The 17,878-nt window shown below is 41.0% G+C and overlaps 1 protein-coding gene across 1 annotated transcript in view; it reads right to left on the bottom strand.

The window, feature by feature from the left end:
• Positions 1–17,878, bottom strand: part of LOC102387461 (ERC protein 2) — a 500,449-nt gene that overhangs the window by 213,928 nt on the left and 268,643 nt on the right. Inside the window, exons 4-5 of the mRNA XM_025211594.1 lie at positions 13,884–14,039; positions 4,206–4,373 (exon numbers count right to left, since the gene is read on the bottom strand). Coding sequence (XP_025067379.1) covers positions 4,206–4,373; positions 13,884–14,039 — 324 coding nt within the window. The remainder of the gene's footprint in view (positions 1–4,205; positions 4,374–13,883; positions 14,040–17,878) is intronic.

Raw genomic sequence — 17,878 nt, 5'->3', positions numbered from 1 at the left:
TAAAAGGAAATGAGATTGGTCAAGCAAGACCTACCCGCAACAAACCCATGCTGGGTATCCCTCAGGATATTGCCCTCAGCTAGTCTGTTAAGGATGGCCTCTTTGATAATCTTTTCCAAGACCTTCCCCAGGATAGAGGTCAGGCTGATGGACCTGTAGTTTGCCAGATCCACTTTCCTCCCTTTCTTGAAGACAGGCACCACATTGGCCTTCTTCCAGTCTTCGGGCACTTCACCAGAGCACCAGGAGTTCTCACAGATCCATGCCAGAGGCTGAGCTATGATGCTAGCCAGCTCCTTGAATACCCTGGGGTGTAAACTGTTAGGGCCAGCTGACTTGAAGGTATCCAGCCTCTCAAGGTGTTCCTTCACAAGATCAGCTTTTATGGAGGGTAAGGAATCTCCCTCACCCAGGCATCCCTGTCCTGCAGTGGGCAGGGGCATCCCATGGGTCTGGTGAAAAACTGGTGCAAAGTACCCATTTAGCAAATTTGCTTTTTCCTAGGCGTCGGTCATCAGTTGTCCCATCTGGTTTAGCAGGTGTCCAATGTTGCCTTTGTTTTTCCTCCTGCTCCCTACATATCTAAAAAAGGACTTTTTATTGTCCGTGATATTTGTAGCTAGTTGGAGTTCCGTCGCAACCTTGGCTTTCCTGGTTTGCTCTCTGCAGGTCCGGACCAGAACAGAGTATCCCTTCTTGGTGGTGGTTTCAGTCCTTCATCCTTTGTAGGTCTTCCTTTTAAGATGCAGGAGGTCCGCTAGTTCCCTGGAGAGCCAAGGGGGCTGCTGTGATCTTTTGCTGCCTTTCCTCCAAGACAGGATAGACTTTGCTTGCGCATCCAGGATTGCTCCCTTAAGGAGCAACCACCCATCCTGAGCTCCCCTCCCCTTTGGGTTGTGGCCCTTTAAGGCCTCACTGACAAGCCTCCTTAGCTTGTCAAAGTCAGCTTTCATGAAGTCGAGGACTTCTGCATTACTGACTGGCTTGCCAGCTTTACGGCGGATAGTGAAGGTGATCAGCTCGTGGTCACTGTCACCCAGCTTCCCTTCGATTGCTGATTAGGTCATCCCCGGTTGCCAGTACCAGGTCGAACAGCGCTTTACCTTTCGTCGGCCCGTAATTTTAATACATTCTAATTAGAATGTGTTGGAGCAGGCACTGTGCACATGTATAGGTGTTCCTGGGCTCTATTCCTTCCCAGAACACAGGGACTAGGTATGGTGTATGCTGGAGGATTACAAATTGCTTGTTTTCTCTGTGGAACAGACTGAAGTTACCCTAACATGAGCTATGTAGTACAGCCCAGAGTTAACCCACTCCTGAAGTGGTATCACTGAGTCACTTAGAAGGCACTTAGCATGAGTTAACAAGTTTTAATGTGCTTGCACTTTGAGTACCCTTAGTATGATCTAAGCATAACATGCAACTTCACCAAAAGTCTATCTGCCAAAAATAAAAACTGGAGTGTGTTAGACTGATAAAGAATTAGGAAATCAAAATAATATAAAACTGATGGAAATTCATTGTCACCAAAACTATGGCAGATGATACCTAACTTGATAAGGCATATCAGCTATATTACTCCAAAGTTAAAGATAAGATCTACTACATTTTATTATCTTCCTCAGTTATCACAATTCTATACGTATGTTTTGTCTGTTGTTCTATTGGACCACTAAAGATATAATTGAAATCTGGAGATTTTTGACTGAATAAGAGGATGGAGCAGGTGTCTTGTAGAATGCCAAGAATCTTAGAACATTTATTTTTTTCTCTATGGTTAATACCAACCTTCCTTCCCTCACCATGAAGATAATGGACTAAAGCAGACTCTGCCTTCCTCACAGAATTCCTTTAAATAGAACTAAATTGTAAAGCACTTTATGCAAATCTAATACATGTAGCTAGTATACTTTTCTGAATGCAACATTATCCCTAAAATACTTTCCATGGTCTAACTGAAGTGCTAATTGTGTTTCTTTGATGTGTATGCTAATTAAAAATTACACATAAAAAGTTATAATAGCAATAATTTTAACCACTTTTTACATTTAATGTGTACCGACTTAAAAACAGCATGTAAAATTAGCTTGGAGAAACCAACTTTTAATGTTGGAAAGATTTATTCCTTCACATTTGAAAACATTGTCAACTATATAAACCGCAGTTAAGTACCGCAGTTAAGTATCAAGTGCTGCAACTTGCACATTTTCAAGATCTGTCCTTAAAACGCTGTTCATAAAAAATCCAAGTATACTGGCCCACGTCAATGATTAACATTCTACTCATATTTTAAATCAGATCAATATACTGAAACTCTGCCCAAAACATTTCAGAACACCCTACCACATTTACTCAAATATAAAATGACCCTGAATATAAGAAGACCCCTTAATAATTAGATTCTCTATATGGAAAAATATAATTTTGGTATAATTTCCAGGCATAGAATCTAATCATTGGAGGTGTGTCTTGAAACCCACACCTGAGCAGGGAAAAATCAATCTGAGGGGCCAGGTAGTCCCTTTGCTGTCTACCCCTCACAACTTCTTCCCCCTGCAGCACTCTCCCCCCCCTTCCTTACTGTCAGACCCTGCTCTCCCTGAGCACATGAAAATGAAGAGCAAATTTGGAAAAAAACTACCTTGAAAAAAACATAGCAGTAACATTTGTAAACAGTACCCACAGACTTAGTTCATCCAGAACTGATATATTTTACCTTTTTTGAAACTGCAGCAAGTTTTAGCACAGGTACTCTATAAACAGACCCTTTAAGCACCACTTTGGCACTGGTTTATATAGAGTATAAACTATGCATATTAGTTGAAAACCAAAAGACTCATGATTTATTATATAGATCACTGGCCCCAGAAGAGCCAACGGCATTTCAGGTCATGGTGACCCCACAGCTCAGTACTGCTCAGTATGTGTGTGTACTTCAGATAACCCCCACAAAGGGTCCATGTGCTAATCAGCCCCCACTCATGACTGAAACTTGGTGTTCTTGTTACGAATCCTGGGATCCTTCAAAAATGTATATGCAGATGAAGCATAGGGCAACCTAGTCTGGCTTCATCTCATGGAGGGTGGGACCGCACTAAGCATATCTGCCAGGCTATGAGAGGGGGCAGAGGGATTCTGGGTGAACTGTTTGGGGCCCCGTTTGGTGATGTTTGCCAGGAATTTAAGGCTGGTAAAGAAATCATTGGAAATGAGAAAGAAAGGTGCAGCTCAGCTGCGGGAGTGAAGAGGAAGTCAAAATGTATGCAATGTAGTGGATTAACCATGATTTGAAAACGAGCCAGTGCTAAAGGGGTCTGTGCTCAATGGGTACTACGATATATCTTATTCGGGTAGGTTGCACCAACAAACCCTTGTGGGAGGTTCCCATCAGCCTGTTTGCCCAATATGGGCCAAGTACTTAACAGCCACGGTCAGTGCTGGCTACATTGATCAACTTCATAGTTGGTTTCCATTACTCATCACATTCTGCTTTTAGCAGCAGTTCAAAGATAGATAATATATTTAATGCAGTTTCCTTGTATATGAATGTAAGGTGAAGGGCTTTTCCCCCCAGGCTAATTGGGGGGAAAAAACTCATATTGTATTTGAGTAAATAAAGTAGTAAATTTCACTGTGTGGATTTAAAATCTATAATATGAAGTACATGAATGAGCATTAGGTCTGAACAAACAGAATAAAGATTCAGCAAACTAGCTGAGGAAGACTTGAAATTAGGAGTGAAAATATTAATAAAAAATAAGAATTGCCATATATAATAATGCACCGAAGAAAAGGAAAATCTGAGCAACTGAGGCATACATTTGATGCTGTAAATTCTACACTTGGCTCTAATCCTGATACCCTAACACAGGCATGACTACAAATGAAGTGAGTAGAGCCCAGAACCTCAAAGCTATTTACTGCCTATTTCCCACTGAAATCAATGGGAATCAGGCACCTAAATACCTTTAAAAATTCATCCCTAGGTGCTTTTCAAGAACTACAGGATACATTTTGGCACACTCTAAAAAGGAAAATATGTTGAACGTATTAGCACATGGCAGGGGTTTAAGCTATTTCACTGTTTTTTAGCAAAGTGAACAAAGACTTGGATGTATCGTCTGCATATACATCATTTTAACCCTGACACACACCATTAACTAAACATTTATATTGAATTGTATGATGCAAAAATACTTTACCTCTGTCTGAAGTATGGCAGCTCTCTGTTCTTTGGCAGTAAGCGACTCTTTAAGCACTTCAATGTGTTGCTTGCAATCTGAATTCTGATTGCTAAGGGTTTCAAGCTTAGTTTGTAAGGCAAGAAGTTCTGATTCTTTCTTTGAAAGTTCCTGTTTCAGTTGGTCAATCTGCAACAGCAAAGATATCGATTAAACCATTATTTTCATTTCCAACTTGTAGTTAAATTCAGACATCATTGTGCAGTGAAGATGACAGTTACAGGGTCTAGGGCAGAATTAAAGTTCTGACTCTGAGCACCCATGATATCCTTTGGGTAATGGGATTTATGGGTACTGTACACCTCCAAGTATTTGGCTTTAAAGAGCGTTTGGTGCTGCTTCTATTGTAGTGAATAGCAAAATAGATGAAAGTCTGGCACACAGCTCACAACAGACCCCAGTTCAGTTTTCCCAATGAAGTTTACCTACGGTGAAAGGAGGTTAGGGAGACATAAACTACATACAGTATATGTAAAATGAAGCTTTCATGCAGGTGTAACCAAACATCTCACTCCCTTCCAGACTGATTCCCAGAATCTAATGGTGGATCAAGACATTGTTCCAATTGCAGCATAGCTTTTCTTCCATGATAAAGACTTTAAGTCGTATGCATGACTACACTTGCATAGGGCAGGATGTCATGAGAAGGAAAAAAGGCATAACAGCCTGTGCCACTCCTGCTGACCAGCTGGGAAAGCTCTCTGTGGTCAGCAGCACCAATGATGGAATTCAATGCCTCTACTAAGGAGTCATTCTCTAAGACCCCCCCAGGATCTATCAGACAGCAGCAGTCTGGGGTGGTGGGGATATCCCCAACACACACACACTTTCCACCACACATGAAGGGACGGGGGGACAGCCTGGGGTCTCCTGGGCAGCAGCAAGCATGGGCAGGGGTGGGAAAATCCCACCTCCTCTCCCCACCCCCACCATGCTTGCTGCTGCTCTGGAGACCCCAGGCTATAGTATGACCCAGGTAGGGTGTCTCCTGCTCACTGCACATGTGGAGGGAAGTCAAGGGAATCCCAGGCTGTGCTCCACCAGGGCAGAGGTATCTCTGCTCACCTGCTCTTTGCTCACATTGTTGGTTGGAGGTGGGAAGGAATTTCTCCCATGCTTCATGCTGCTGGGTAGGGAGAATGAACCTGAGGTTCAGATCTGTGCTGGGGTAGGGGTTTCCTTATGTTGTTTTCCAGGGAAGTTTAAAGAGATGAAGCAATGCACCCTAGGACTAGATCAGCATTTCTCAACCCATGGGTCGCAACCCAAAAGTGGGTCACAAAAATATATCAAAGGGTCGTGAAGAAACTTTAAAAATGGATTTTCCTTTAAAGAAGAAAAATGTAGGAAGCTGTGCCTTTTCCCTTGCAGGCTGGCAGAGTTCCTGCCTGTAAGGGGCTGCTTGGGACCCCCCATTACCCCCACACACAAACCCCTGCCCCACACACTAGGGAGCTGGGGCCTGGGGGTGGGGGGCAGTAGGTTGGGAGTGAGGGGCACTGGGATGGGACTGGCCATTGATGTTTACAAATGGGACCTAGTACAAAAAAACTGGTTGAGAACCATAAGACTAGATGATATAACAAATATTCTTTGCAAACTTCTATGCTGCAACTCTGGTCATCAGATGACTTAAGGGCTTTTATGTCATGGAACAGTTATGTCATGGGCAGTAACATCTCTCAAAGCTATTGTTTTGGACAGTCCTGCAGACTGAAGGAGAGAACACCTGATTTACATTAAGTTTTTCTTCACAACCTTCAGTTTTAAAAATTTGTATTTTATAAGAAAATTTAAATTGTATAAGGATGAGCACTAGACTGCTAGTGCTACCCTTTCCATCCTCTAATTTCAGTCTAATCCCATAGGACATTTGGGATGAGGGAAATCAAGAGCTGGATAGAATGGTAGTCAAAAACATCCTTTTAAAAAACCCAACAAGTTTGTCATGTTCAGCCATATCCTCAAGATTGATGCACTAAAATATTTCACAGATGTAACATTGCATCACAAGTTTGGTGGAAATATTTGTTTCTGATCACACGCTGTTTCTGTTTGACATATGAAAGTGATTTCTTTAAAATGAAATCCAAAAGGCAATTCTTCAGACTACAGACTCTACATATACACCTTAACACATATATACCCTTCTTCTCGCCACAAGTTTCACTATGTTTGTCTAGTTGGTTCGAGAATTTGGCTAGGCACCCTTTGCCTATCACATAAAAGCCTAACTGACACAGAAAATGAAAGCAATCACCTTCATAGTCTGAATTTATCAAAAGAAAGAAAAATGATTACAATAAAAAGATGATGTCAGGAAAGTTAAAGTAAAAAATTAAAGCTGTGCTAAAGGCAGGCATTGCTTAAGAAAAACATTAAAGAGTTGAGCTTGAAGGAAAATCACCTTCTTCCTTCCTTCTTATTTACTTCCTTTGACAGAACATGTAAGCAGATATAGTAACAGAGACAAAAATGTATGCAAAATAAAGATGGGAAAGTCTGTCTGTGGGATATATAAGAGGAAAACTAGATCAGAGGCCAATCTGAATTACATCATATGCTTTCTATGAGACCCATGTGGACATCACGCACACCTAATCTCTACTGGAACCTCTTCCCAGTTTTGTACATGACACAACCAACACCCTGAGAAATAATCAGCCTTGGAAAATTACTTCATTTTCATCATAGGCATGTTCCTTGTGTCTCAGAAACTGCTCATTAGCATGCTGTTCTGGTTAGGAGATTTGCAAACTGTCAGGAGTTTAAGAAAATATGTTACAGTCCTCAAATGAAAAGGAAAAGACTTGAGTTAGGATAACTGTGTCTTTCGAAAACTCTTTATTAAAAAAAGAAAGTCGAAAGATTGAGGTCTCTACCAAAGCAAGGCAAGAAAGGGAAACAGATAGGGAAACAAGTATGTCCAACACAGAAAGCGGCATCACATAATCATCTGAAGAAACAATTTTTACATAAGATTATTGTTAAAAGATTCTTGTGCAGTATTGTTATCCTTAAAAAATAAGCACTTCTTTAAATAATTTTCTGTCTCCTAGCTGAAGTGTTTGCATATTCATTCCACTAAAGGTCAAACTGAATAGAAGTAGTAGTCCTGCTCCAACAAGGACACGTGCGTCTCTGTCAATGTCAAAAAATAAAATATTGACCACAACCTTGCTATGCATTAGAAAGATTAAAATAAAGATAACCTGGATAAACCTGATGATATCCAAGGACCTCTAGGTTTGTCCCTCATCCTGACCTCCTCATTCTCTCATGTATCTCATGTGCAATTTGCCTGTCACCACCTCTTTACCATTGCCTAATATGCCCCGACATCAACTCTACCTTTGCTGAAATCCTAACCCTTATCCATGGCTCTGTCTTCCCTCAGTTTACACTATAACTCACTCTTCTGTCACCTCTATAAGGTCTAGCTTCTCAGATATTAGAACCTGCAAAAAGCTATTATCTTCCATCTTCTACATGCAGTTTTTGCCTCAGCACCAAAAAGCATGTACCTTTCTACTGAATGAGAGAGAGAGATGACCTCTGCCCTCCAGACTGTATGCATTATGTTTTAAAACATAATGCACCAGTTTTTCAGCTATGTTACTCCAAATAAGTCAATGGAACTATGCTGAATTATATCAGCTGAGGATAAGATCCCACAGGACAAGTGAAAATAATAGTGGTAGAATTAAGGTAAGGAACGTAACCTTATTTATGACCTAAACCCAACTCTATCTTTAATTCCTATTGTTTCCCAGCCAACGTTTTTTCAGAGCACAGATCAACAAAGCTTACTTTGTTTCTGGATCTCTCCATGGACTTGCTGTAGTTTCTTGAGCCCCCAGACTAACCTAACACTTACCTTTCCATCCGTATCACAACCCTGTCACTGGTAGTATAAAAATCTTCTCATCAGCAGCCACTAGTAACTGTGACAGGCTTCCTTACAGTTCTCTTCCTCCTGCAGTTCCTATATTTCTTTTACTTGCAACTGCCTTGTAAGCTCATCTTAAACATAATTTACCTAAACATCTTAATTTTTTCTCAGTCCATGATTGGCCTTCTGCCTTAAAGTTTTAAGTTATTCACCATGCAGTGTCTCCACAGCATGACTTTCTGTAATTGATAGAAACTATTCTCCGAAACTGATTCATTATTTCTTGAAACAGATTTTAAATTAAGCTGTATTACGCTGTCACCGGAGTTTCATATTAATTCCTAAAGCTAGTCTGACAGCATTAAAATGAGCTAATTACATTAATTCTAGAAGTCCAACCAGCCAATTTTTCTCATATGGTATCACTGAATAAAAACCTTTTTCTTAGCTAAAACATAACCCCACTAAGCAGAAAATTGTTCCATAAAGCAGAAATGATTTCAAGAACAAATATTGTCATCTCTATTTCTGTAGATACTTAAAGTAGGCATCCAAAAATGTTTGCCGCCACAGACATCAGAAATTATTTTTAATTTCTTTTTTGATTATCTCTTTATTTACTGAATGGTGGCATCTGCACTAAGTATTGTTAACGTTGGCCCATTACTAGAGACAACAAAAATAAGTCTGTTCTTGCAAGGGGAAATAACTTACAACTTCTTTTTCCTATCAGTTCCTACAATTTTTCTCCTCTTTGTCAATTCAGTAACAAAGGACTATCAGATGATTGAGTTTAAAGGAGTATGTTTATTATAAATGTTACATTCTGCGTAACAGGAAAACATTTTGATGCATTCTGCTTTTCAAATGCAATAAAGGAATGTTCGCTGATGGCCTCTGTACAGCTGGTACACCTTCCATTTTTATTCAAATTAAGAAGGAACTAAACACAACATATTAATTCTTTAAGTAAAATTATTTTAAAGAGCATTATGGCACCTACAGTTGTTAATCATGAAAAGAGCCTTGTTCTACTGTTTGGCATCAATCAGGAGTTATATTTATCAGAATTTCTTATCGCTGATCTCGGGTTCAACAGATTGAGTATAATAAGATCTGCTTGCTGACAGCCATATAAATATATTTTCCACCTTGAAAGGTTCTGTGATGAATGGCAGATCTAGTATCTTTGCTGCAAATCTCAATTGTAAGAGGAAGGACAGGACTGGTGAAAGAAGTTGTACAGGATTTCATCAGAATGTGACACACTTATCAAAGCACTGATCAGAAGGTTGTGACAAAACAATGGTATGTATAGTAATCTTCCTCTCATTCATCTGCTCCTGAGATCACAGAAATATAGTGAACCTTTTCCTCTTCAAAATCATTAGAGCTCCCTTTTGCATACTAGGCTTTGTACATTATTTGTACTTTAAAAGATTTTGTGTATTTAATGACACATTTTAGAAGTTACTTTGGAGGTCACTAAAAACTACACATCTGCAGGTTAACCCCATTTAAAGATTTACTGTAGTCATAGTAACAGTAACTCCATTTAGGGAGCTTAAAAGAGAGTTTTGAGCACAAAAACGCCAGAGATATAGCTGTTTTTAAAACATAGCTTAAGCTTCTGAAAAGGCCTCAAGCTTCCCTTTCTCCCATGGGAAGAATCCAATCTAAAAGCAAAAATGTGCCAGGATGCCACAAGAAGCTGAAGTATGCTGTCATTTACCCAGGGTAGCCCACACTTTCTAAAACTAAGGTACTGTAGTAGTTTCCTTCTGAGGCTTCAGATCCTAATCATTTAGTACCATGTAATTATCTATACTCCCATTTTACACATGGGAAAACTCAGTCTTCAATTGTAAGTTATCTAAGGTCCTTGTTACACAGTAATTTGGGTGGTTCCTGGAGCTCTTAGCCCTTGGATTGTCCACACACTAACTCCTGAAATTAGATTTAAGCACATGTTAGGCATCTCAAAGTTACACCACTCAAGGGCAGGATTATCCCTGATCCATGTTACCCAGCTTGTTTTACATGAAGGTGTAACTACTCTAGGTTACACCTTAGCGTAAACACCTTGCCTGCCCCCCACCATGCTGCCTAAACCAGACCCACTGCCCTGCTTCCTACCCTCCCCAGCACCCCAGACCCCCACTCACTGCTCCCTCCCTGCTATTTACTTCCAGGGGAGCAGGCAGGAAAGTGTTAACTGGGCTCAACATAACTGGGCCAGACACGACCTTCATAAGAGCAGCAGCCCAGCAGCAATGGCAATGGAGTGTAGGCAGGCAGGCTTTTTATCTTTTAGTCCTTCAGGCCCCTACTGACCTAATTGTATGACTGCTCCAAACTCAAACTCGCACAAAGGGCCTTGTTACACAATGCACTTTGAGCTGCTCAAATGTTGAGTGGTGTTAGTGCTAGCTTGAGTTTGGAGCAGTCACACCTTAAGGCTAAAACCTTTCTCTGACTGCCCCCCATTTGCACAGCTGTGACCTGCCTCCAGAGGGCTGGTGAGCTCCGGCCTGAGTAGGAGCTACAGCTGTGAGTTACCTTTACAAGGCTGGTGAGCCAGGACAGGCTTCTATCCCTGCTCTAGCTGGGGGGGGGGGGGGGGGGGGGGGGGGGGGGGAGATGGCTTGAGGGGGCAGGAACATGAAGCTGGGAGGCAGAGAGTTAATGGGATAGAGGTGGGTAATGAAATGGGAGGTGGCAAGAAAACACAGATGAGGGAAGGGTGGTGAAATGAAGAAAGTCACTACTGAAAGATAAAATAAAAAGAAGTAAAAAAATAATTTAAGAATAAATAAAGAGGAAGTACATTGAAGAAGGTCTCATGTTTTAAGAAACTGGAATTGGGATTGGGGCATAGGGGGTGCTGGTTGTGCTTCCCACAGTAGCTGGAAGGAGGGAGCAGTGAGGAAAAACACTTGCATTGGGAAGGAAGACCTAACTCATGGATAACCGATCTGGCCCCCTACCTTGTTCCCCTTCCATCCCCTCTACACTGCACTCCGGGACCTGTCCGTGCTTTGTGACCTGGCCAGCTGACATGCTCTGCAGGCTATTTGCATGGGGTTGCACCCCTGAGGATGGGGAGATCACACTCCTGGGGGCAAGACGACGAGTTGGCTTGGTGCCAAAACCACCTCCTCGCCAGTACAGTTCAGGGGCTGGAAGTTTGTCCATACAGAACACGGGGATGGGGGAGGGGACACTGCATTCTGGGATGCTAGAGGACTACAGTTTGGGTGGCTCATCTGTGGGGAGTGGCCACACACATTAATGGAACATGAGCTGGGTAACACAAATCAGAGATAAACCTGCCCTAGAGTACTGTAACTTTAAGCAACCTGAAGCATGCTTAAAATTAGTTTCAGCTGTAAATGTGTGGACAATCCAGGGGTTAAGAGATCTAGAAGCTGCCTAAAATTAACATGTAGCAACACTGATCAACATTTGTGCAGCTCATAGTGTAACATGTAAGAAGGCCCTAAAAGATACTATAATCTAGTAACTTATTGAGAAATCTGGAGATCAAGGAACCTTGAATTTTAATTCTGCTGACAATGTCAATTTGGTGACCTTAAACAACACACATAATCATTATGACCCTTAGCTTATCAACTTACAAAATAAGGATGATGGTGTTTACCTACTTCATAAGGCTGTCGCATACCTGAACTGAACATGCTATATAAGTGCAAAGTACTGTTAATATATCAGTGATGTAAGTAGCCATAAAGAGAGCCTGTAGGCCCCCACTATTGCCTACCCATGTTCTCATTCCTCCAGCCATACAGGCTCTAAGAAAGTAGCAGCAGCAACATTTCCTTGGGCAGTAATTTTCCAAGTCCATATATACAAATTTCAATATAAAAATAGCTTTTCTAATTTTTAATTCAGCTAACAACAATTAGTCCCACAGAATTTCACAAAAATTAAATTTTGAGTGGGAAGGATTAAAATAGAAATCAAGCAAACTAAAAATGCATGTCAAGCTTTCCAATGATCACAATTATTATAGAATTTTTACCTACATGTACTCTAGCATTATGATAGTCTCCTCTTCCTTGCAGAAGGCCAAATGGCTGGCCTTTATCTTCAGCATCCCTAATGCTACTGTCATTGCATGTTCCTTTGCATCTTAAGGGATCTTATAATAAAATGTTTTCCTCCTTGTGCCCCCAAAAGTGATCCCTATATATGTCTAATTCCCCCATCCTCAATTATCTGTCCCCCAGTTTTTCCACTTTAAAACATTTGGCTGACCTACCCCTACATTACAGAAAGCCTTTTTATACCTTGCTACTGTAGAAATACAGGGAAAAAATCAGAACGGGTACACTGGATATTACCAAGAATAGACTGCAGCTTTTAAAAACGACTTTAAAATGTTCAGACAGTTTACAAAAAAATTAAAAATCAGAAAACTAATCTTAAAATAACAACTCCCCCAACTAAGTTTGGCATACACTTTACTTATAGAGCACCTGTACAAATATAAATTAAATGACGTAAAAAGTAAGCTGGGATGACAACTTCAGTCTGATACATTTTAAAATTAAGAAACGGTATTGTCCAGTGAGTCTAATAGCTTGACATAGGACTGTATTCTTAACTTTGTGACTAAACTTGCTGTACGATCCTGGCCAATTCATCTGACCACTTTATCTACCACCCTTTAAAATATTTGAGATCCTCAGCTGAAAAGCAATGTCAGTGCAAACCACAAAAAGAAAAGTTTTTTAAAAATACTGCATTAGTGTACAAGTCACAGTGGAAATGACAGCTTGCAGGGGTACTAACCAGAGGCATAACTAGCAGTTTTGGTACCCTGGGCAGAGATGTTGTTGCGTGCTGGAGAGAGGGACCAGACATGCCAAGGATGCTGCTGGTATCTCCTCTAAATTGACACTTGGGGCACATAGTCCTTTTCCCCAGCCCTAGTTATGTTATGGGTGCCAGTCATAATGGTAAGGTCTTGAGAAACTTAAGTTACAAATTGTCCTGAAAATACCATGGGTCAGAATGGAAAACCATTTAGCATTCTTTAGGCACCTGTACATGTACATGAGGCTGCTCCAATGCGCTGTAATTACAATGCATCGGAGCAGACTCGATTAATTGAGACTCATGTCATGTGTATCAGTGCATCCCACGCTGAAAAATGGTGGCGGGGTGCTTTAAATAAAAGCTCATCCAACGAGCTTTAGTTAAAGCACCCCCACCACCATTTTTCAGTGTAGACACACTGATACACGTGACGCTCCAAGTGCTTGAATTAGAGCAGCTTTCGGAGTCACCCTAAATAAACTATCTCCCCCTCCCCCGCCTCTGAGAGTACATCTATAAATGCTCTTTGCACCCTAAAAAAAAAGAATACGCTGAGTCACAGAGGACAGAAAGAAAGAAAATAAAAAGACAAACTATGAAATAGGGTAGACGAACTCATAGGGGAACATAGTTGAAAACATTAAAAAATGTTGTCTATTAATCAATTTATGTTTGCTGAGGACATGTAGTGAATTTGACTCCTACCTACCTTTCCCGACTCAGTACTTAAAATGCCTTTATTTATAAAAAAAAAAGAAATGCCCTGAAGCAAATCTTTCAATATCGCTTGTTATAGTTTTACTTATAACAAACTTTCAGAGAATTACTTAAGTTGAAAAGAGGCCAATTAAAACTGCTGTTCACATTATTTTAATGCCACTAAACTATTTATTATTTGACAGTACCTTATTTTTCATGAACTTCGAGTGACTCTTGTAAACCTCTATTTGTTTGATCTCTTCCTCACGGTCCTCTGTGTTCAGAACTCCATTTGTCTTTAACATCTGTATTTCATCTTCGAGATCCCTTATATTGCGCTCAAGTGAAGCTATTTTTGTGTCCTAGGTTTAAAAAAGAGACAGAAAGAAAGGAAGTATTTATAGTCACATGAAACTTTGACATTAAAATGCAATCTAAGCACCACACTGCTTATAGAAGAACAACTTTACAATACAAGAAGCTGGAATAAATTCTGCTCTCCTTTATACCAGTGTAAACAAAGAATAATTCCTTTGACAGAGCTTAAAGGTAATGCAGAAACTGGACTTTCAACCCTAAAGGAAAGGCAGCATAATATTTCATGCTGTGTCAGCATCCATAAAAAAAACATGCATTCTGATGCCAGTGCATATTCTGGGCAAAAGAGCTCCCATAAGACACATATAGGACTGAAAGAGAATAGAGGATGTTGCTGGGACCAGACATACATGGAAAGTGTCTATCTTGTTGTTTTCAGCAAGAACAGTCAATTTTTCATGTCCATTTCTTCACTAGGGCTAAGTACAGGCATTCAAAAAGCCCCTGGTGAAAGTGCTCATACACTGTACTTAAGGTGATATAAATTAGATCAGGAATGAACCAAACAGACATTCGCCATTTGGTTGGGAGGGGCGGGGGGGGGAGAGGGACTCAATACCTGCCTGCACTGGCCAAGGCAAGCAGATAGGACGCTCCGGAATGCCTCCCAGGAGGCTGCTGAAGACAACTCTGCCCTCTACCTTGCCAGCTGGCAACTATCAGCAGAGGCTGGGGGGAAAAGGGGGGACAGGGACTGGGGTCCCCCACAGCTTGCTGGCTGGGTTCTCTGGGTGGGGGAAGCTGAGCCGGGTCCACATGGCAGGGGGTTCCCTTCCTCACTTCACCCCAGCCTCTTGACAGCTGCAGACAGCAGTTCCAGCATGGGTCTACCCTGCCAGCTTTTCACCGGATGGCAGCAGAATGCGACCTACATAGTATGATAGATGTGGTACAGATATTCAAAAAAAGAGCCCTAAAGTGCTTTAATTTAATAACACATCCATCAAAAGTTAACTCAGAGTGGGATCTGCCATTTTTAAAGCACTTTAAGTGCCATGAACATCTGTTCTGTTATGGCTTTAAAGCACTTCCTGTGCACTTAATGCACATCAAGTATAATGTCTGTACCCAGCCTAAATCATCTATGTACCCAAAGTCAGGGTTTAGCATTCTTTTATCCTAAACTCTCAAAGAACATTACAAACTGTTTCTAACTAGCATAAAACTGAAATGCCATTTCATATATGTGGGTCATCACTACAAACTTATGCCAACACAGCACTAAGAAAATCCTGTGATTCACCTCTCATTTTCATGTTGTTGTCTGTCTGAAAGAAGAAGAAAAAAATCTACCTACTAAGAGATCATTACAACTCAGAGTACTCTTCTTATACCATTTTCATTCAGAACAATTCTTGACTCATTAATAAATCTGTCTCTGGAAATATTTTCAAAAAGTACTTGGGGAATAAAATTATGATGAACCAGGCGAGAAGATTAAGTCCAAAAATACAATGTCACTACAACGTATCAGAAATGAAAGATGGAGTGAAATTCTGGCTATACAGCAGTCAATGGAAAATACCTGGTGACTGTAACAGGACAGGACTTTACCTTAAACGTTTAGCTAAAACAATATCTCACTGAACATTTATCCAAGATTTAAAATAACCTTGATTCTCTGAGAATAAATAACATTTTGTTTCTGCTTTTTTATCATTATTTTTAATTTTCACTTGACTATCCAACTTTTTTAGCCAGAAGCAAAAGCCCCGACATAGAATATGAATAACATCTATTAATATCTCCAGACTGTCTAGATGTAATCATTACTAGAACTCTCAAAAGACCCTGAAACCTATTTTCAGAATATAGCTAGGACATTTTTGTCAAAGTAGGTACAACCCTGTGCCCAATATCGTATATGTGGGTGGAGGGGACAGAACAGGGCACCAGGGCTGGCTCCCAGGGAGCCCACACCATGGGGCTTCTGCCACCCAAACTGATGCTGCTACAACGGCGGCAGCAGTAGCATCCCCCCCTCCTCCCCCTCTTGTATCAGCTGCCTTCAGTATGCAGAGATCCTGGTAAGACTTCCCCTACCCTCCCCACTTCTGCAGTGGTCTGCATACCCTCCTCACTGCCCCAGATGTTCAATGAGATCACTGCCCCTCTGTTAAGGATGTCTACCACACATCTGTCAGGAAGCCTCCACTTTTTAAATCAGCATCCCCTGTATCTTTAAGGTGAATTATACTTGACCTCTACTTCTAGGCAATCTTATTGGGTTTTAATCTGAAATGATCACTTAATCGATTTCATTGGAGTTAAAAAATTTCACTGATGCCATTTTATAGACATATAAAGGTTGGTTTACTATGCAGACTGGCTGTATATGCAGAGATGCAAAGAAAAGCAAAGGGTTTTATTTAGCGGTTACAACTGTGAGAATATTAAAAGAAAAATAGGAGAGTAGGAGGACATGTAAGTGAAACATTTATAGCAAAGCATTTTATGTATCTATAAACCTAAAAGTGTCAAGAGCAGATGCACAAGGGGGTGAGCAATTTGGTTAGAATCGTGTGTTTCTGAGCAATTCTGGAAAAACAAACAGCATACTCAGATATGCAGGTTTACAGTATGAATGTCCAGCCACTGGTGTGTTGTTTTGTTTTTTAACTAACCAACTATTGAGAATAATAAACTTGTCTCTTCTGATGCCAGGTGCTTGTCTGACACCAGCATGGCCGCCGGCCACCCTGAGTGAAGCATGGCCCCCAGCCCCAGCCCACAGCTACAGCCTGCTCTTCCCTGCCCTGTGCAGATCTGAGGGCACACACTTCCCACCGTGCTTCTTGGACAAGCTGTGGCTCTGTCCCATGCCCATCACACCCTGGCTTGGCAGTGCTTGCCCCAGCCCCTATCCCACTCCTCCTGCACCAAGGGGGGGGGGGGGGGGGGGGGGTGTTGCCCCCTGGCAAGGAGTACTTGCCCCCTGCCCTCTCCCCTCCCCTTTCACCACAACAGACTGTATGCTGTATGCAGCTGTATCAGCTGTATTCAGCTGTATCAGAAATTGGATCAGTATCGGCCAATATGCCTCCTTAAAAATCAGCTATCGGTATTGGCCCCCAAAATCTCTATCAGTGCACCCCTACTGAAAATTCCCATATGGAAGCTATATGTAGAGTAAGTTTTCTTCTGTAACAGGATAAGAACGGATGTTTTAGGAGCTCCTTCAGATTACGATTTAGTTGGTATCAGCAAAGCTCTCATTTCAGGTGGCAGAGCAGACAAGTTCATTATTCCTAATAGTGGGTTACTTTAAAAATATGGATATGTTGGAAAATTAATTATACAACAACTGCACAGGTGTTCCAAGGTGAGAATCACCTGTAATGGCTTTGTTTACCTTTTATCCTTCTCCAGAAAACATGCCGTTTTGCAAAAGACCATATTCACACAAAATGTTAAATGTACAAGGTTTCTATGCTCTCATTAATTTTATTTGCTTCTATAAATCATCAATTTTATTCTGTGTAGAGCACAAGAAGAACAACTCGTCTACATTGAGAGGCAAAAAACTGAAAAGCATATTAATAAGTGACAACAAACAAGTTACTTATAAAAGTACTACCAGAGTAACAGCATGCTTTTTACTGTGAAATAATATGCAAATAGTTCTCTTTGGTCACAGAATGAAAAACACAGCACACTAAGTAATTAGAATGGTTACCTTGAACATATTGTTAGGACAGTTCACTGTGACCTAAGAGTGGTACCAGCAAGGAGCACACCAGAATGGTTACACTGTCTCATTTCCATATTTGTCCTGTGTGAGCAGCAATCAGTGCCAGGGGGGTGCTTTGAGAACACTCTCCCC

Source organism: Alligator sinensis, unplaced genomic scaffold (genome assembly GCF_000455745.1).
Source record: "Alligator sinensis unplaced genomic scaffold, ASM45574v1 scaffold1308_1, whole genome shotgun sequence".
NCBI lineage: Eukaryota > Metazoa > Chordata > Crocodylia > Alligatoridae > Alligator > Alligator sinensis.
Note: the sequence above shows the minus strand (reverse complement) of the source record. Positions and strands in the feature narration are given on the sequence as shown.